General features: G+C 44.4%; 1 protein-coding gene across 1 annotated transcript in view; it reads right to left on the bottom strand.

Annotated features, from left to right (window-relative positions):
• The window catches only part of MYO15B (myosin XVB), a 1,465,505-nt gene that overhangs the window by 1,395,379 nt on the left and 48,474 nt on the right, over positions 1-21,652 (bottom strand). Inside the window, exon 6 of the mRNA XM_085614939.1 lies at positions 2,371-2,466. Coding sequence (XP_085471065.1) covers positions 2,371-2,466 — 96 coding nt within the window. The remainder of the gene's footprint in view (positions 1-2,370; positions 2,467-21,652) is intronic.

Consider the following 21,652-nt stretch of genomic DNA (forward strand, 5'->3'; position numbering starts at 1 on the left):
CTATGTTTTACAAGAAGTTTTGCTCCTTGCTTGCCCCGATTCTCACTCGGTTGTTTAACTCTTTTGCTGTCCCGGGAGCGATCCCGAGTGATCTATTGGAGGCCTCTATAGCTGTCATTCCCAAAACTGGGAAAGACAGTTCACGCTGCGAAGCCTACCGCCCAATATCCCTCCTTAACATAGATTTTAAATTGTACACAGGAATACTGGCCGCTCGTCTTGGCCCCCATATGCCTTGCCTCATTGACCCGGACCAGGCGGGTTTCATCCCTGAGCGCCAAACGTCGGATAATACGAAAGTGATTCTACATCTTATTGAGAAGGCTACCCGGGTCCCGGGGGAATTTATGATGCTGGCCATCGATGCTGAAAAGGCGTTTGACCGCGTGCACTGGCATTATCTGGAACAGGTGCTAGAGAGGGCAGGGTTGGGTGAACGGTTCCGCACGTACGTCCTCAATTGTTACCAGTTTCCTACAGCTACGGTCCGGGTGAACGGTCATACATCTTCTCGCTTCCATATTGAATGTGGCACGAGGCAGGGGTGTCCGCTGTCTCCCTCCTCTTTGCCCTTTATATGGAGCCTTTAGCTCAGAGGATGCGGCAGAACCCGGAGATCATGGGAATAAAATTTGGGGGCTTTGTCCATACGATCAGCCTATACGCCGATGACGTGTTAATCTTGTTAGCGGAACCGGCATCCGCTCTTCCGGCTTGCTGGGCGGAAATGGATGCCTTCCCTCGAGCGGCCGGGTTCAAAGTGAATGCAGAGAAATCCTTAGCTCTGGACCTATCGTTGTCACGTCTCACCCGGGAATATTTGCAAACTTTGCTCCCCATTCGTTGGGCGACAGGCACTATACCGTATCTAGGGATTCAGCTAGCCCCCTCTCTTCCTCAGGTGGTTCATACTAATTATACATTGCTGCGTGGCAGAGTCCGACGGGAGCTTGATCGGTGACAGCACTACACCCTCTCTTGGTTAGGCAGGGTTGCGGCGGTCAATGCCCCCGATATCTCCGGCTGCTGCGCATCACAGAGGTCCCGGGGGGGGGGGCCGATAGGAGCACTAGGGGTTCGGCAAGGTTTGGGAAGGACGTGGAGCACGGGGAGGGGGAGGGATGAGGGTAGGGGAGGAGCCTTTTTTGTTTCCTATGTTTTGGGGTTTTCGGTTCTTTCTATTTAAGAGTTTCTCTTTGTCGAGGTCACTATTCAGCTATGCACATGCTGTTCAGATGACGCTTTCACATGACTTCATCTAGGGTATATCACTGCAGTGTTTGATGACCGTTACACGCATGTCATTTTGTTTGACACATGCGAATTAATAATAAAAACATTTAAACCATAAATACTGTGATCTCAATGTTGGAGGCCTGGGGACTGCAAGCCTGAGGTGCAGTAACACAGGCAAATGGTCTGATAAAGTGCAAGTCTCGCTCTCTGTGTCCAATGCTAATCGAAAAGCCGGACTATCTGCCAGAAAAAAACAATGCTAAAATAAGTTCTGTGCACCTGCAAGAAGAAAGTGTAAACCCTTTAATTTGTGTGCTATAGGTGCCAAACCTCTCAAGAACCCAAGTTTTGAAGCCCTCTAACTGTATCTGTGGTATGCTATGAATGCCCTGTCTTGGAATGGATCCATCCAGGATCCTGTCCATGATTATTTCAATTCTGGCTTCTCATATATCAAGTTCTGAATAACAATTCTTCCTGGTACAACCTGTATGGTAGCTTCGTTCAGGGAACATGAACTTGCTTAACCCTCTTCCAATGAAAGCCCCACCTTTAAGTGGCAGAGGATTCTAAGTGAGAGACCTCTGTTCAAGAATACAGCTCCAGGCTCCGCACTTTTCAAAGTCACTTGTAAACTTTTAAGTTTACTAAAGCATTTAGCAACCTCCTCAACTGCCTGGGCTTTCCTCTGATCCAAATATTTGAACTCTCCTCGTCTGCGTGGGTACCACATGTTGCACTCTATAAATAGAATAAGAAAGAGGGAAATGACAAAGGGGAAAGGGAGAAATGGCAGCAAAAAAAATGTGTTGCATAAAGGAAAAGAGAATAGCAACTCAGTGAGAAGAGAGCAAGATCTCTGGCACATGTATATTTTGAACTGAATAATTTGAAGACACTCAGGTGAATTCAGGGTGTATAGTCTGCACTAGTGAAAGTGTTAGAATAAAAGCATCAGACACTTGAAAACTTAAATTCTTCACAGCAGGCTTCTAACAAGCCCTCTGGCATGCATCAATGCACTGCCCATTCAATCATTGTGTTCCCATTAGATACTGCCTACAGGACATCTGCACCAGCACAGGCATGAACGTGTGTCAATCAATGGCGAATGTCCGACCAGTATCTTACTACCTCCTCTTGTGCAATGACCGTACGTCTGTAGAAATTCTGGAGATGTTCATTGGCAAAGTTGATGCAGAGTTGCTCCAGGCTGTTCACCCCTAAATCCTAAGCAGAGAAAAACAAGGTAAAGTTAACATTCCCGCGAGACTATGATAGGCACCAGCAAACGGGCTGCAGACTTGCACAACATTATTATTAGTGAACATCCATTCTCTACCTGCATACTATAATCCTGACTGTCAAAAGATATTGCAGCATGTGATGAGAAGGCTACCCATCTGGCTACAGAGCTCGCCTTCAAACTCTAGGATTCTGCTATACCATGAGCTGTCTAGTGTTTCGGCACCTAAAAGTATTGGGTCTGGAAATGCCAGACCCAGATTTACAGGGTGCCGCCCCACACTTAATAAACGTGCAGGTGAAATGGCGCAAGCGCTGTGGGCATAGGTTTAGTCCTGAGCTCGCGTGGCCCTCTCCAGCACTACAAGGAAGCATAAAACCCTCCCTCAAGCGAGGCCTCAGCCTTTACTCACACCAGACATTTCCCAGCCTAGGGCAGGTGGTAAATATTAGCAGACTAAAACCACAGAATCGGGGAAAACTACTAGATTTTCACCCAGTACTCCTGGGTCTCCATTATTATTCTCCATTACTGGGTCTAAAACTCAATGGTAGCATTTAGGTGCAGGGAAACTGGCTAGAATCGGAGATTCCGCCCCCCCCCCTCCCCCAACACCTCCTCCAATCCCTTAACACACCCTGCTATCCCTGCATCGAAGTAAGAGCAACTCGTAAGGAAATTCCCACAGTCTTTTATAACAAACTGTTGGTTTTCTATAGAGCAGACAACAGGATCTTTGCACCCACACAATACGCCAGCTCACAATGCCTTCTCAGTTTAAAAGCTGCCATTTAAGTAACTATTAGCTTGATGTTTTTGATTTCTTTCCCACGCAGTATAGAAACTCTGATCACAATACAAAGAAGTCATTATCTGTTAGCACCTAATTTGAGGTGGGCGTGTTAGAAAAAAACTACATATGTTTTGGTTTGCTGCTGCTGTCAATTGTGAGAGCTCCACTTATTACGAAATATGAAAATCTATATTATATAGTATACATTATATACACTGCTTAAAAAATGTTTGATTTCCTTTCCACAATCTGCAATAAAAATACAATATAAAGTATTTGGTGGCACCAAGAGGAAAACAAAAAGACACAACCTGTTCAGCTTTGGCAACACGGAAACCATATTTCCCCGATATACCTGATTAGCTTCCATGGTCTCATTTATTTTGGTCTACATCTGGTAAGGTGAAGTGGATAGGAAGACGAGAGTGGGAATAGAAGGCAGGTTTTAAAAAAGGAATGAGGCTTGTGGTCTAAGAGTTGCTGGTAAGTAATTTGTAGTTACTCTGGTCTGTAACACCGGTATTCCTACACTATGGATAATTCTCAAGTATAGAAGACAATATGTGGAGGATTCTCAGTGCTCAGACAAATATGTTCTTCAGTATGGCTTGCCCAAAATGACCACTGCACCTGCAGCCAATGTCCAGCACAAAAAGCCTTATTTGAAACGATGTTGTAATAAACCTTTAGAGCAAAAACCTGCGAAAGGAAAATGCTACTTACCCAGTATGCATTTGTTCTTGGCATTTAGAGCTGTAGATTTGCATGCTTTGCATAGCCGGCCATCTAGTGTTGGGTCCGGATGTTTGTACTTTGTTTCTGTTTGAAGAAGTCTTTTCCAGTCACGAGGTAGGTGACTCCTCCTTTCGGTGTTTGTGCGCATGGGCATCGGCGACATTGTTAGATTGTTTGCGGCAGAGGGCGATAATGGAGTTAGTAAGAGTAGAAAGAGATGTCCATGTACATATGTATCGAACTAAGCTATTACTGCAACAGGCGGGTGGGCGCAAGTGAATCTACAGCTCTACATGCCAAGAACAGATGCATACTGGGTAAGAAGTATTTTCCGTTCGAGGCATGTGAGCTGCAGATCACATGCTTTGCATATACTATACAGCAGGTATCTCCCAAAGCGGTGGCTAACCTGTAGCTGTTGCAGTAGTCTGAAATAGTGTGCCTAAAACTGCTTGGCCCACACTAGCATGCTGTCTTGCTAACACAGCTACACAATAGTGTTTTGTGAATGTGTGAGGTGTAGACCATGTTGCAGCTTTGCAGATGTCATCTATGGGTATATTCCCTAAGAATGCCATAGAAGACCCTAGTTTGCGTGTGGAGTGTGCTCTAGGGGGAATTGTCAGTGTTTGTTTTGTCTTTGCATAGCCTGTCTGAATGCACTTGACTTTCCACTTTGCAATGCCTGATTTTGATATAGGATTGCCTTTATGTGGCGCAAAAACGATAAATAGTTGTTTTTTGTTTTGTCTTTCGGAAAGGTTTTGTCCCTTCTACATACTAAACTAGTGCTCTTTTCACATCTTAAGTATGCAAAGCACGTTCTGCCACAGAATCTGGTTGAGAGAAGAACACAGGCAACTCAACAGATTGGTTCATATGAAAGGCAGAAATTACATTTGGTAGAAACCTAGGGTTGGTCCTAAGGACCACTTTGTTTTGGTGTACTTGTACAAATGGTTCTTCTATGGTAATTGCCTGAAGCTCACTTACTCTCCTCAGTGATGTGATAGCTATGAGGAAAGCTACCTTCCAAGTGAGAAATTGCAGTTCCCATCTATGCAATGACTCAAAGGGTGGACCCATCAGTCTGGTAAGGACAATGTGAGATTCCACACTGGAGCAGGTGGAAGTCTTGGAGGAATGATTCTTTTAAGTCCCTTCATAAATGTTTTAATGACAGGCACTCTAAAGAGAGACAGATGTCTGTTCTGTAGGTATGCAGCTATTGCAGCAAGATGTAAGCGTATGGAAGAGTACGCTAAATTGGAACGCTGCAGATGTAATAAATAGCAAATGGTGTTTTGAACTGAAGCGTCCAGCGGATCGATATGATTGTTATTACAGTATATTACAAATCTTTTCAACTTTGCTGCATAGCATGCTCTTGTGGTAGGACATCTAGCCTCTGATGAGGTTCATGCAGTGTGGCGGGAGATTAAGGTAGCCAAACTTCAAGATTTCAGGTGCCTGATCGCAAGATTGAGATGACTGGGATCTGGATGTCTTATCTCTTCACAGGGACGCCTGTCTGAGCTTCCGAACCAATAAGGGAACGAGTGGGAGAGGCGGAAAAGCGTAGGCAAATATCCCTGACCAATTCATCCATAGTGCATTGCCTTTGGACAATGGGTGTGGATGCCTGGATGCGTAGCTTGGCCATTTTGCATTTAGGGTTGTGGCAAACAGATCTATGTCCGGAACGCCCCACATTTGGAAGAATGGGTGGATTTAACTTTCGTGAATCTGTTGTCTTCGATGACTGAGCAGATCTGCAAACTGATGGTTTACTCCTGGGAGGTGTTCTGTAAGGAGATGCATTTTGTGACATATAGCCCATTTCCAGGTGGTCTGTGCTAGTTGTGATAGCTGGAGAGTGTCCCCCCCCTGTTTTTGTATGTAGTACATTGCTGTCATGTTGTCTGTACGGATCAGGACAGCTTTGCCTACTAGATGTACTTGAAACGCTTTGAGCGCTAGAAAAATCACTAGCAGCTCTAGATAATTTATGTGAAGCTGCTTTTGCTACAGGCTCCACATGCCCTGAATTGTATGCGTCTGGAGATGAGCTCCCCAACCAGTGAGCGATGCGTCTGCTGTTAGCACTATCTGTGGAACCGGGCCGATGAAGGGCCGCCCTTTTGAAAGGTTTTGTGTATTCCACCACTGCAGAGAGCGATGTGTGCGGCTGTCCACCAACACTAGATCTGAAAAGAGACCCTGAGCCTGGTTCCACCAACGTCCTAAGCACCCCTGAAGGGGACGCATGTGCGTAAGACTATTAGAATGCAAGACGCCATCATCCCTAGTAACTGCATGAACACTCAAGCTGGTAATGAGTGTTGGGGCTAAAACTGACAGAGTAAAGTTTGGATGTTGCGGATTCTGGACGGATTGGGGTAGGCCAATGCCTTTTGTGTATCTAATGTGGCTCCAAGATACGCTTGTGTGTTGGATGGTTGTAGATGGGATTTGGACAGATTTACTGTGAATCCAAGATTGTGGTGCAACTGCACTGTTTTGGGAGTGTGACGTAGACAGCTCTTTTGCAAGTTGGCTTTTATGAGCCAGTCGTCCAAATATGGGAAGACGTGAATGTGTTGTCTTCCTAGATGAGCTGCGACTAGTGCCAGGCACTTGGTGAAAACCCTGGGTGCGGTAGTTACTCCGAACGGGAGCACCTTGAACTGATAGTGCTGGCCTGCTACTACGAACCTGAGGTAGTTGCGGTAAGCAGGGTGTATTGAGATATGGAAATAAGGGTCTTAAGTCCAGAGTGGACAGAAAATCGCCTTGTTGAAGGAGCGGGAGCACTTTCTGGAGTATGACCAAGTGAAAGTGGTCCGACAATGTATACATTTAGTTCTCTGAGGTCTAGTATAGGCCTCAGAGAGCCGTCCTTCTTGTGAATTAAAAAGTACAAGGAGTATACCCCTGCCCCTTGATATTTTAATGGAAGTGGTTCTATAGCTCCTTTTTGTAACAGAGAGAGAACGTCTTGATTTAGAAGGCTACGATTTTCTTGTGACATTGTGTGTGATCTTGGAAGAATGTTTGGGGAAGTGTCTGTAAGTTCCAGGCAGTAATCATATTGGATAATTTGTAAAACCCATTTGTTTGAGGTGATTGTGTTCCAGACAGGGAGAAATTGTGAGACGTCCCCTGACAGGAGTGAAATGATCGGGGGTAGTGGAAGGAAGTCACTGCTTGTTATTTGTGGGGAAGTGTGTGTGGAGTTGCCAATGTCTCTTCCCTTACCATTGTTTCCTCTAAAACCTCCTTTGAAATAGCCTCTTGATGAGGGCGATTGTTGTTGCCCTTGTAAGAGGAGGAGGGATTTTCTGTAGAAATAATTTTGGTGCCACCTCTGCAAAAGGAGCGACGAAAGGAACCCCTATGGCCTTTGCGACTTCGGTATCTTTTTTAGCCTGGTGTCAACTGCTGGACAAAGAGGTGCTCTTTGTCAAATGGCTGGTTGAGAATAGAGGACTGTACCTTAAGTTTTGAAATTCTCAACCATGCATGTCTGCATAGCAGTATGCTGGTGCTTACTACGCGCGCTGCTGTGTCTGCTGCGTCTAGGGCGCACTTGATGGAGGTATTGATGATAAGTTTGCCTTCATGAATAAGATAATTTGCCTTAGATTTATGTCAATCAGGCAGAAATTGCATGAGTTTTTCTAACTCATCAAAATGAGCCCCATCATATCTGGCTAACAAAGCCTGAGCATTAGCGATGATTAGCCGCTTGTGAGGCTACCCATTTGCCAGAGGCATCAATTAACTTGGAGGGGCCTCACATGTGGTTTGCGAGTTAGCTCTCTCGCGAGCATTGGAAACCACATGAGAGTCTAAGGGCAGCTGACCCTTGATGTAAGCAGGGTCAGTAGGTGCCGGTTTATATTTCTTCTCAACTCTAGGGGTGATGATTCTTGCCCTTACAGGATCTTTGAAAACCTCATCTGCGTGTTTAAGCATCCCCTTAAGCATTGGCAGTGTATGGGTAGTTTTTTGAGGGCAACTTAGGGTCTCAAACAAGAAGTCCTCCTCTAAAGCCTCCTTATGCAGTTTCACCCCATAATTAGAAGCCCTGTTAAGAAGCTCAATATACCCTATATTCTCATCAGGTGGGGAGGGTCTGGACGGATATAAATCAGGGTCATTATCCGTGTTTAGGTCAGTGTAATAATCCTTCCATGGTCAACATCCTATGGCCTATCCTCATCCCCATTCCCATCCCCTCGTTCCTGTGGGTCAGGTTATAGTGGTGGTGTTGAATTAGTGGTTGTGATGAGTAATTGAGGATTAGTGGGCGAAGGAGGTGGTGAAGGGTTAGTAGCCACATTTTTTCTCTTATGGGGAATGTGGTACTCTTCCTGCTGGCCCATTTTCCTTTTTTCAGGCAATTTGGCATGGATATGACCAGTGTCTGGGTTTATAACCAGTTCTTTTTGTTTCAGATCCGAAGGTAGAACATCGGACCAAGGCTCTTTTGGTGGAATCTTTATCTTTGCTCGCCGTCTTCGGCGTCAAAGGTTTCAGCTCCGAACTCTTCAGTACCGAAGATTTAGTCTTTGGTAAAGATGGAACGTGGACCATGATAGGTTTTGATTCCGGCACCGAGAATTTCGTTGCAAGCATGGGTCCGACTCGAGCCTGAGCCGGAAGGGCTCTCCTTATGTTTCGGTGCCGGGCCCGTGTGCGGGCGCTCAAAACCTTTTCTTGGTGCCGACCTTGCCCCATAGGCAGGGGAAGGACCGGAGCCTTGTGTTGTTGGGGCAAGGGAGCTTCTGTACTCGCAGTACACTGACCCAGTGTAACTTGCTTCTCTTCTTCCATGTTGGAGTCTGCCTCAGACACTGAGACGTGTTGTTCTTCCTCGGCGCCTTGAGCTTGTGTTTCTTCTCGGTAGGAATCTTAGCCGAAGATGTCCGGTACGGAGCTGCCTTGGTGTTGCATCTCGTGACGTCGAGCCAGACTGTCACGGAGCATCTTCTTCGACCAAAACATTCAGCACGTGTCACAATCTTTCTTTTCGTGTTCAGGGGGATAAACTGAGGTTGCACACTTTATGCAGGTCGCTGCGTGGAAGTTAGGTGTAACACCCGGGACAGAGCTTGAATGGAGTCCGTTCCATCGACTGCTAATGAGCCCAGCGCGGGGAGGCCCAACGGCCCTCCACGAATTTTCCGATCGAAGATCTTTGAGCCGAAACGATACTCGGAGAATGGGAAAAGTGATCGAGAAACAATCCCGTCGAGGGTAGTGGATTGCACATCGAAGGGAACCCGAGAAATCATGCCAAACCGGAGCGCAGCAATTCACATCCTAACCCAATGGCGTAAAAAACAATGTAACAATGGGACCAATCCCCATGCGCACTATCACCGAAAAAGGAGGAGTCACCTACCTCGTGACTGGAAAAGACTTCTTTGAACAAAAACAAGTGCCAAAATCCGGTCCCAACACTAGATGGCGGGCTATGCAAAGCATGTGATCTATAGCTCATATGCCTCGAACATCTGCATATTTTGCCTAAAAGCATTGTTATAGATTTGCAGTAATACCGGGGTTATCACATCTTTCTTGTACAGTCTATTTTCAGCATTTTTATTGTGCTAAACTAACAAATACAATTTAGCAAAATATGCGGTTTAATCTTTACTGCATTTTATACTCATTTTTGTAAATCCTGTAATGATCAAACAGCAGTACCAATTGGTAATAAAAAAAAATTAAAAAATTAAAATTAAAAAAAAAAGTCACATTTCACAATTACTGCTCTGATTCATGCCAACCTCTGAATGAGGCTAATTAGTGTCTATGTAAAAATATGTGACTCAGCCCATTCCACTGCCACGCAGATTACCTAAAAAAAACTCATTGGAAGTCTAGAAGCCCCAGTGTCATTACTTTTTTTAATACTCATTGTGCAATGAAAGCCTTATGAGTGACCGGTGGGGGAGGGTGGGCGAACCTGGCAAGATGCCCAACAGCATGTGTGCCTATGTTTTTACAGGGGAGATGTGCTTGACACCAGTACAAAGAGAAACTGTTCTCTAGTGAAGAGTTCAACCTGCTAGAGGCAAAGATTACTTTGGAGGCGACAGGCAGTCATGGTATGTCCCACATCTACTGTTCCCGCACAATAAATGTATAAGACAGGTTTCGCTTCCTGCCTTTGGCCTGAGAGATGTATATAGGGACTCTGGAGGACGAGGAGTTGCCTACAGCTAGGCTGGCTCTTTGTGAGCTTACGATACCCATAAGCCTACATCTCATACAATTCAAATTTCTACATAGATGTTATAATACCCCACCAGGTTCTGGAGAGTAGGCGTCATTGAGTACCCCGACTGTATACGTTATATGGAGGATTGTAGAGATTGATTTCATGTGACTTGCTACAGCTCAGAAATAACAGGGAAAGTGTGGGTACATTATCCAGGGATCTTGGAAGACCTGTAGAGATATTCCCCAAATTGAGCCAACTTGGTTTAAGTGAGGATTGGAATGATTCCACATATAAAAAGATTTTAGTGGGTTTGGGGTATCTTGTCACAGAGAGAGACATTGCAAAGAACTGGAGAGTGGAACAAACTCCAAGCCATTTGACTTGTTAGGGGTGTCTCCTTGTTGTCGCCCTTGGCTGCCCATGGACCTACCTTCAGACTCTGCCCCTTGCTAATCTGTGGCCAGCACACGCATCTCCTCACTCCCACCGCCGCGCACCGGATTTCGCGGCCGCAGTGTGGTGTGAAGGCAAAACCGGACTACAGCTCCCAGATTCCCCAGGACAGACACAGCGTCATCAGCCCAGCGCCCGGAGGCGCATAAAAACGGCATCACTCCCCGCGTCGCGGGACCGCGCGCGGACGGCGCCGGGCGAAGCCCGGGCAAAGGGCGGGCCCTCTGAGGCCCTCAGAGGACCGAAAAGACTGGACTGGGCCACGGCCCTTACGTCGCAAATAGGATGTTCAGTATGTGTTCCAGAGCCTAAAATACCCCGTAAGTGGTCTAGTTGACAAAAACACCCTTAGTGTTGACGTAGGTGTTAAAGTTGTTATATAGTACTTTCACCATATGCACTGGTCCTATTACCATACTAGTAGACGTACTGTTTAAATAACACCAACTATGAGTATGCCTGCCCCAAAAGACAAGCCTCTTGGGAGAGGACTTACTAAATGTGGGACACAGGACAATTTCGTCATTAGACCCATTACAGAAATTGACAAGGTTATAGCTCTAGAGGATTTACGGGCGGAAAGACGTCGGTCTGTAGAACACGCAAAAAACAGTCGCCTACTTGATCTTCCCTCACAGGAAATGTCCTCCTTACAATGCATTACTCCATATGATAGAGATGGCTCTGATGTCTCTTTCGGAGATGATATTCCCTTACTTCTTAGGGACATTACTCCCTCCCTAGACATAGTAAATGATAAAATTCCATCTCCCCTAATGAATAAGACATCATTGGAAAAAACTGTCGCGAGGGCTCGCTCGCCATCTGTAGAGTTAATCCAGCTAAGCGAACCTAGCATTCTGGTAACCCCTCGACCACAAGACCCCATACCAAAAAAAAGGAAAAAGAAGGGCTTTCTACTGAAAAAATCAAAGCCCAAAAGCAAAATATTAATAACCAAACCAAGTAACTCCGCAAACAAAGTTCTCACATCAGAAACATCTAACTCACAAAGTGAAACATTAAACCACGTATTACTGGAGAATTTTGGGATAATGATCAGATCCCTTATATTACCATTAACAGAAAAACTAAAAGTTATAGCGTCTCAACTGGGGAACTTAGAAAAAAAACTTGAGGAGATTAAAGAGGGAACTAAGGATATAGTTAAGCCTCATTCAGTCCCTTCAATGAGTCTACCGTTCACAACCAACCCTAATCAAGATAGACCAACTACTAGAGCTATTAGCCCGCCAAAATCAAACATCCAGCATACGCTGTCTTTTCAAACGATATGTACTGATGGTCCCCCCAAAGACTTGGAGTTGGAGGTTGCTTCGAAAATTAAATTCCAACCAAAATTGAAGCAACCCACAGAAATACATACTGACCATCAAGATTTGGTAAGGTCACCCATTCAACCACACTGTAATGTTGACCTTCCTCCAGAAGCTGTTCCTTTGGTAGTGGTCCTAACTGGAGTCCCTCCCTTAGAGGACGGGAAAAGAGAAGGCCACTCCCAACTAAAAAACAAAGTTATATTTTGGCTCGGACAAAAATGCCCTCTACCTCCGGAGATCAACGGGGAAATCCTTTTTGTTAGGCGTCTCTCCTGGTTGGGAAGTAGGAGAAAAGATATCAAGGGTGACATCATAACAATCAATTTTAGAGACAAAAGAGCTGTAAAACATATTTTAACTTACTCCTCTTTCAATTATTACAATTCAATAAAGGTACACGACCTGACCTATTTCTATCCTAGAGCACATTTTCCGGCTAAAACCAACATAAGCCATCTAACTCAAAATTTGGATAGGTGCACTAGTCCCTTGTCCCAGCATCAGGATCCTTTTTTTAGGCCCCTCTATAACCGACAAAGCAATCGAGATATGCACATCTCACATTATCCAGAATTCTGTCCACACCCAAGACCCTTTCACCAACCTCAGAACCACTGTTTTCATCCCCTTCGTCCAAATCAGGACGATTACTCTTTACCCCTCTACAATCGATATGCTGAATTCACAGACCTGGAAGGAGTGGATTGACTGAAGTCACAAGGGGCAGAAATTACTAACACTGATAGCCCACAAAAGATTTCCACCAGTATCGTGGAGGAAAATGTTAGCTCCAATTCTGATATACTTACGCCCCAGGATGTCATCTTAACTCATGTCCAGACTTCCTCAGTATCCACGGATTTTTTATTTAACCATCCATCCGTGGAAAAAATTAATTCCATCTTAAACACAGAACATAATTCTAAACACCCCCACATTTTCACTTCTAAGACAGGTCAAGGAGATGAGATAAGTCAGCACATAACGTTCCTATATTGGAACGTAGCAGGCCAACGTTCTAAGGTTAATAACGATATATGGAACAATTTTGCCCCTACATTCGACATTTTGGCACTCCAGGAGACTTGGACTGTCGAACCAATACACATGGCAGGCTATAAAACCTTTTTCTCTTCAGCCCAACCCTCTGCCTCAGGTAGAGCGAAAGGAGGTTTATCAATCTACATTTCAAACCTCCTAAACATAAAAAAAATAGTCCCCATGAGTCTTGATTTAAACGCCCAGATTCTTGAGTTGACCTTATATGACGGGGACAGATTTATCATAGTGAATTTTTACAACAACCTCCCAGAGACTGAAATAATCACTGTGGTATCTCAGATGCGGACTACACTAAAAACTAGTATAACAAGGAAAAAAAGTGATGCGGTGATCGTTTGGGGGGGGGATTTCAACTTAGGTCCTTGCCTCCATACTTCAAATAAGAACATATGTGGCATAGTGGATGAATTTGACAATTCAATTTCCCACTTTAGACATTCCACCCTGGGTAACTACTCAAATGAAATTTTATTTGATCTAGATTTGGTTCAGGCAAATTCTAGGAGCAAAAAGAATCAAAGTTTGGCTCCCACTTTTTTTGGGAGAGGATATTCAACAACCATAGATTACATCTTACTTTCAAATGCTGAGAGGACAGAAAACGTTGTCTTCACCAGACACCTAGTCTTGCTAAGTGATCATTATCCTCTCAGCATTTCCCTCTCCTTGGCCCATAAGCCAAAGAGAGGTACGGGAACCATTCTTTCACAAAATAACCTAGCACTTTCTAGATTAAACGGTTATGCCCTTAAATGGGGAAATGTAGTGCCCATGGAGTTGACCAAACAAGTGATCACAAGCGCTAACTTACCCATCATGACCTGTCTTAATCCACATTCTAGCAACTTGGAGGTAATTACTAGCTTCAAACTGATTGTCGTGGCAATCAATGAAGCATTGTGGGTGGAAAGAACACACGTCTCAAATAAACAAAAAGGTTGGTTCAACCATGATTGCACATCCGCATATTCCAACTTAAAATCGGCACTAAGAAAAACAACAAGGTCCCCACAAGAGATAGTAACTCTTAGGAAAGTCTATAACCAAATCCTAAAAACCAGGAAAAAAGAACTAAAAACTCAGCTTTGGGAACAATTGCACGAAACTTGCTCCCAAAAAAACATGACAGCTTTCTGGCAAATAGTAAAGTCTCCTTTTTTTGATAACACACATCACGCTAAGCTAGATGTAGCCATTGAGGAAAAGGAATGGGTCCGGCATTTTTCGAATATTTTTTCGGTAGATAAAGAGTCACTTGAAGCGCTGCATTCACACAGCTTGAACCCTAAAACATTAGAAGAACCATCTTCAATCTACCCTATCGACCTTCACTTCTCTTTGGAACAAATCGTTTTGGCCCTGAACGCAAGCAAAAACGGGAAGGCACCGGGCCCAGACGGAGTCCCTATTGATCTATTCAAAGATCAAACGGATTTGTGGACCCCTATTTTAGCCAGAGTTTTGAACGCTACCTGTGAGATGGGCTTACTACCATCCTGGTCAAAATCTATATTAGTCCCAATCTTCAAGAAGGGTGACCGGGACTCTGTATCCTGCTATCGCCCAATATCCTTGTTAGACTCCCTGGGCAAGCTGGCAGGGAGAGTTATCCTTGAACAACTACAAGACTGGGCTGATGAAGGTAGGGTCATTTCTGATTTACAATATGGGTTTCGACAGGGCATGGGCACTATAGAGCAGGCCCTTAACCTCTCTCTTTTAATTGATAAATATGTCCACATTAAAAAGGGTGACCTATACATGGTCTACGTGGACTTGACAGCCGCGTTTGACTGTGTTTCCCATTCCAAATTATGGGTAATATTGGCTGACATGGGGGTCCCCCTGAATTTACTTACATATGTTAGGGAACTTTATGCAAAGGCTTCTGCTCGTGTTCGTTATGGGGTGGGGGGGGAGCTGACCGACCCTTTTCCAGTAGAAAAAGGAGTTAGACAAGGATGTGTCCTTGCCCCTCTTCTTTTCACATTATACACTAACGCACTGGAGAAGGAAATGCTGAAGGGTTCCCAGGACCTCCCAAGGATATGTAAACGCCCAATACCTGCATTACTTTATGCAGATGACTCGGTCATACTGGCACGTACTCCCTGCGAACTACAAAAAAACCTGAGTAGATATTCCACGTTCATGGCAAGCCTTGACCTCAGGATAAACATAACCAAAACTTTCATCATGAGGTCAAACTCTTCCCGTACAAATGCCAATAAAATGAGGGGCATTTTTTTGAACAACCAAAAGATAGCTACTACCCACACTTACTCCTATCTGGGCATAATAATAGACAACAAATTATCATGGAAAGCAGCAGTGAAAACCCGAAGACTACTTTTCCTGAGAACAGTCACAGCCCTTCTTAACTTTATTAGGAAACTGGGCAATAGAGCCCCAAATGAAATCATTCAGATTTATAAAGCCAAATGCTTGTCAGTGGCCTTGTATGGGGCTGGCCTATGGGGCTTTGTGAACTTAGATATCATCCAGAAAGTTGAAAACTGTTTTTTAAGGTCTCTCCTTTCAGTCCCGGGAAGTACGAGCACCTTCGCTTGCCACCTAGAACTGGGACTTGAACATCTGGTGGACCTAGCAAAAGTGGAGCCTCTTTTGCTTTGGCGCAAAATATGGACTTCAGATAAAGCCAATCTTTCCCAATCACTACTCTTGGACTGCTTAAACCTGGATAACGCTCATAGGTCTAAGTGGCTGAGGTATATTGCAACCTTCCTCCACGATTTGGGCTGGGACAAGTATTTCTACGATCCCTCGTCAATATGTGAGGTGTCAAGAAAAACTCTAAAAACCAAAAACCAAAGCACTCGCCCATCTGGAGGAGCTGAGGCTATTGAGTGAAGTAACTAAACCATCTGTCACTCACAGCCTAATGATTCAACTGGTCCAAACCCTGCAGCCATATCTGACCCTAAAAATGACAAACCATGAGCGCTATTTATTGGTAAGACTCAGGATGAATATTTTCCACCGAATAATAGCCTTTCCAGTTCAGAATAATTGGGTAAAAAATTTACTTGTTTGCCCCTGTGACCTCATATCACCACAAACAACCATGCATACCATCCTTTTCTGCAAATTTTTTGCAGAAAGCAGGAAAAAACTTCTTGTTCCTATTCTGAGGAGTCTAGGATTCAGGCAATGTCGCCCAGCATTTTTGTTCCTCCAGATGCTGGAAGGAGATTTACTGACATTTACAGTAGCCAGTTTCTTGAAGTCTATTGTTTATCATCGAAAGATTTTAGATTAAAGAATCATTGATTTTATTTAATGATATAATTGTGTAAATATTAAACTCTTTTTAGCTATGTTTACTGAAAGCTCGACCATTGTAAAGCACTCTTTTTTATTCTGGAAAGATTTCTTATATTTTTAATAACTTTAAAAAAAAAAAAATTGTATTTTAATTATTGTTTTTTATTGTATGCTTTTCATGATTTATAAATTTAAATCGAAATAAAGTAATATTGATTGATTGACTTGTTATGTTAACTGTGTTCTTAAAGTGCGCCAATAACCTCTGTGAGGGTATCCAGGTACTCTGTAGCAGGTGTGTGAGGCCTGCCCTGGGGGCTTACTAGAAAAAACAGGTCTTTAGGTCATTGCATAAGTCAAGAAGAGAGGAGGAGGCTATGACGTATTGTGGGACATTGTCCCAGGCTTTAGGGGCTACGTACGAGAAAGTGTGCCTCATGCTCTGATTTCATGTATGTGTAGGGGGTGTGAAACTGGCAGAGCGGAAAGGTCTGGAAGGTTGGCGGAAGTGAATGTGGCTGTTCGGGTGGACAGGGCCAGTGTTATGGAGAGCTTTGTAGGTGAGGAGTTTAAAGTGTGTGTGTGCTTATGTATCAGGAACCAGCGGAGTTCCCCAAGGTGTGGTGGGATGTGGGTTCAGCGTGGGAGGTTGAGGACTACTATCCTGGCTGCTGCATTTTGGACGGTCTGCAGTCTTTTTGTGAGCTGGGTGGTAATACCTGCATACAGGGTGTTTCCATAGTCTACTCTGGTGGTGATGAGGGCTTGGGTGACTATTTTCCTATTGTTTTGTAGCCAGTTGAAGATTTCCTCTAGCATCTTTAGTGTTGAAGCAGGCAGATAACACTGCATTGTAATGGGCAGTCTTGTCCAGTTTGTTGTCTATGATGATTCTCGCTCGCAAGCAAAGCATGGGTCCAAGGTCTGTGGATCACCAGGTGGAGTCCCATGGCGAGGCATTCTTCCCAAAAGCTACCACTTTGGTCTTGTCCAAGTTCAATTTGAGGCAACTGGATTTCATCCAGGTGGTTACTTTTGTCATGCATGTGGTGAACTTGTTCCTGGTGTTTTAACCCGTTCTGTGCCCATGACGAGCTGGACTCGTCATGGAGCACAGTCGCGATGTGCCCATGACGAGTCCAGCTCGTCATGACACCCACCCACGGGTGAGTGGTCGATCCTTTTTTTTTTTACTGGGGAGGCAGGGAAGACCTTCCCCTGCCTCCCCCCGCGTCATCAATGACGTCAGCGCGCGAGCAGCGCTGACGTCATTGGAGTTTCCCCTCTGTTCTCAGTCGCGCAGGAAGCCATTTGCTTACTGCGTGTCGGAGAGGAAAGGTGAGTTTTGGGGCTGGGGAGGGGGGATTTTCGGCCATCAGTGGCGTAGTTAGGGTGAGGGCACTATTTTGGGGGAGGACAAAGGCATTCAGGGCTCGGCTTGCTTTAGCGGACGTTCGGGGACGGACAGAGAGAGAATAGGACTCGGGCAATGTCCTCTTCTATTTTTGTGCTGACAGCTGTCCCTACCTCTCTTCCTAATATTACCTCTCTTTCTGTCTTGCTCATCACTTACTGAAAACCGTGACTTGAAGAAACGGGTCACAGTCTCTCTTTCCTTCTTTTATTTAGTTTCTTCCCTGGGAAATGGATCCAAAAAAAAACCACTCTTCCGAGAAATGCCCTTTTTCTGACATTTTTCTCTTCCAAAGTGCAGCAGGATGGAGAGAAATAGAAGGTTTTAAATATGAAAAATAAATGCATAACTAAATAAAGCAAGACAGAGGGGTTGCAAAGTGGCCAGATTGGTTTTATTTACATCCAAATCCATCAGCATAACTTTACAGAGTTTGCCAGTGAAGCGCTACTTTCGTTTTCTCCTATTTCTTTGAACAGCATTTTTGTTCCCATGTGGGAAAGTGTACCATTCCTGGAGGTACTGCAATCGATGATGGATGGATTGGAAAACACAACGTGTACCATGGCTCTGTGTTTATGGATGTGGTCGTTTTATACCATACTGCTTACGTTTTGTAAGGATATAAGCAATGGACATTGAAACGGTTCCCTTCAGGGCCCTCTTGTCATGTCCAGAACTTTTCAGGTAAAACCACTCGCTGATTTCTGAATAGTGAGTGAGAGATCGTTAAGGTAACCATGTTGTTTCTGCTTACATTTCATATGCTTTACTTAATCTTGCATTCCCTATGAGTGGTTGCTTTTAATTTTTTTTAGCCAGCATATTACTCTTATCAAGTGCATAATTTGTATTGAGCCACATCCAAGTGTTTATAGCGGGCACAATTAGGTTATAGCTGAAGGCAGTGCGAGTTTCTCTCAGTGGGGAAGTATGGTGTTTAGTGGGGGAGAGGATGTGGCACTATGGCCAGAGCTGTCGAATTTGGAACTGGGGAACTGGGTTCAGTCTTCATGACCAGTCCACCAGACCACTCTACTGAGGGAGCACATTCCCATGCTAGACCGTAGAAGGCCCCACTAGACCTTAGAAGGCTTCATGTCTTAGCACAAGCAGGTGTACCCTAGTGGTGTCAATTGTGGGTTAACCTTGAAGGCCTGTCCACCACAATCCATACTGAAGTTCATCTCCAGTCTTGCGGGCAGGCCTACGAAGCAGCACACCCTAGAGCAACAGGTTAGTGCGATGCGAACGGTGTGACCTCACTGGGTACCTATTTCGGGTAGGTGCGTAGTGTTTGCAAGTATATTATGGTTTGAAAAAAACTTGCTGCCTCCTTCCTGGCCTCCAGCAATTTTCAGAAACAATAAAAATGTCATGATAACTTTGGTGATTAATGTTCTTCCTAGAGAGAGATGGAGTTTTGTCTAGTGGAAGGGTTGACTCCTGGAAAGGTAGCACAGAGGGTTAATGTGCCTGCTGCAAAGAACATGTACCATGCAGATCACAAAGTGCACTGCTTTAATGAGGGGACCATGATGAATGGTCATTTAATGTCAGCTGTAGATGATGGATCCCTGAACAGTGTCATGTATGTGCATGTTTGCATTGTGCGGAGGGGGTTACCAGGTAATTATTCACGCAGCTCTCTGATCGATGTCACATGCGTTTTTTTTGAGTCCCCAGATAGATCATGCAGTCTGTGTGTTCTCTTTTGTACTGCCAGTCACCGGTGTATTCAACTGTGTAGCCTTGGACCGTGTCATGTATGTGCATGTAACTTGCATGATCGAGGTAACTATTAGCGGCGATACTAAGTGTCTCTCGGACCTCTTTCAAGTGGTCGCCGTCCTTTTTCCCCAGCAACCCCCCCTCCCCAAGGGCGGCAATCTGAGAGATCGCCCCGGGCGCCACAAGCTCTAGCTACGCCTCTGGCCCCGATGTCTCTTTTATGCATTCCTGCTGCACGATCGTTCGATCGTGCAGCAGGAATGGCCACTAGCGCCAGGTTTTTTTCCGTTTTTTAGGTTTGGGGTTGTTTGTGGGAGCGGCCCCTTAGGCAAGGGTCGCTCCCCTTATGGCCACATTATTTTTTAAATATTTTAAAGTGCAAACAAAATCAAAGAGGTAGCAGACGATACGTTACAAGAGGAAAAAGTGATGTGTGCATGTTACAAAAGAGTACAAAATACAAGTAGAGGTAAAATACTGCAATAAATGGAAGACACTCAGAAAACAAGAGCAAACGTTACGTTACATGAGGCAATGGTGGTAATTGTGCATGTATCAAAAGCAAACAAAATACAAGAGGTAGCAAACAATACGTTACAAGAGGAAAAGTGACGTGTGCATGTTACAAAAGAGTACAAAGCACAAGTAGAGGTATAAAAGTGCAATAAATGGCAGACACTCAAAACACAGGAACACACTGGGAAGGCACTTCTATAGGCATGGAGAACAGAATTTCCTATAATGTAAAGACTTCCTTCAGACAACAGGGTGTGAATTAAGTTTGGAAGTGTTTTTGCAGGAGGAGAACTTTGAGGTCAGTTTTGAAGGACTGAGAAGAGGGGGTGGTCCGGAGCTGAGGCCGAGTTCCAGATTCTCGCCGCGTTGCTTGTAAAGGATTGGGCCATCGATCTTTCCTTCTTGAAAGTGGGAGGTTCAAGCAATAAATTTTGCGCAGTACGAGATGGTCTAGAGCATTATATGCATATGTGACATTAATGTTTTTTTCTCCTTTTTATTCTAGTCTAAAGCTTTTGATTCCTGTTTCGACAGTGGTTGTTCTGCAGTTTTGTGTAGTTGCATTTTTTTGGTAACAATTTATTTTTTTTGTATTTACTCCAAATGAGTAATATTGTAATGTTTGAATGAATTTAGTTAGTGGTTTGAGCATGAAATTCTTTGCGATGTGTTTTGCATAGTCTTATGTGTAATTTCATTTCTCTTTCTGTTTTTTAGTGGGATATTGTTGATCCATACTGTGTCTGTGCAGAGTAGGTGGTGGTGTGTAGTTTAGCTGCTTCTGGCAAGTGAGTGGTATTGTTTTGGAGTATATGCGTTTTTGATAAAGGTGCTTTTTGTTTATTACTTATTTTACAAAGTGTTTGTTGTTGTTGACTTGTTTTACAAGTTACCTTTATTAATAAGCATTATGGCTAGCCGTAGAATGACTGCTCAACAGGTGGTTGGTATGCTTCTTGAATCTTCCTCTGAGCATGATTATGAGACTGACAGTGCGACTGAGGGAGAGGAGGGAGGGGAAGATTCTGGCAGTGAGTTCTCTCCACATGGAATCATCGGATGATGAAGGTACTCTCAGTGCAGATGAAGGTACTCCTGGTGTGGATGAAGCAACTCTCAGTGCGGATGAAGCAACTCTCAGTGCGGATGAAGTGCCTGTCTTTGAGGAAGAAACTGCTGTGCCGATGGTGCAAGAGGCATCTGGATAGCAGTCTGAGGATGCTAGGCTTCCTACTGGAAGTGCTGGACTTTGGGTTGATCCAAACATGGTGCAGCCGGTGTTGCCTGCCTTTAGCGGTGATGCAGGGTGTAGAGTGGATTGTGAACACTTTTTGCCTATACAGTTTTTTCAGTTGTTTATGGATGATGTATTTTTGGGTGAGATTGTTGAGCAGACGAATTTGTATGCTGAACAGTTTTTGAGGGACAACAGTGACAAACTTAGGCCCCAGTCTAGAGCTACCCGGTGGTCTCCCACATATCTGGAAGAGATTAAGAAGTTTTTGGGTTTGACTTTATTGATGGGTGTGGTAAGGAAGCCAACCTTGGCTTCATATTGGTCTACTAGCCCCTTGTTGGCAACTGCCATATTTCCTGCAGTTATAAC

This window comes from Triturus cristatus, chromosome 7 (assembly GCF_964204655.1).
Source record: "Triturus cristatus chromosome 7, aTriCri1.1, whole genome shotgun sequence".
NCBI lineage: Eukaryota > Metazoa > Chordata > Amphibia > Caudata > Salamandridae > Triturus > Triturus cristatus.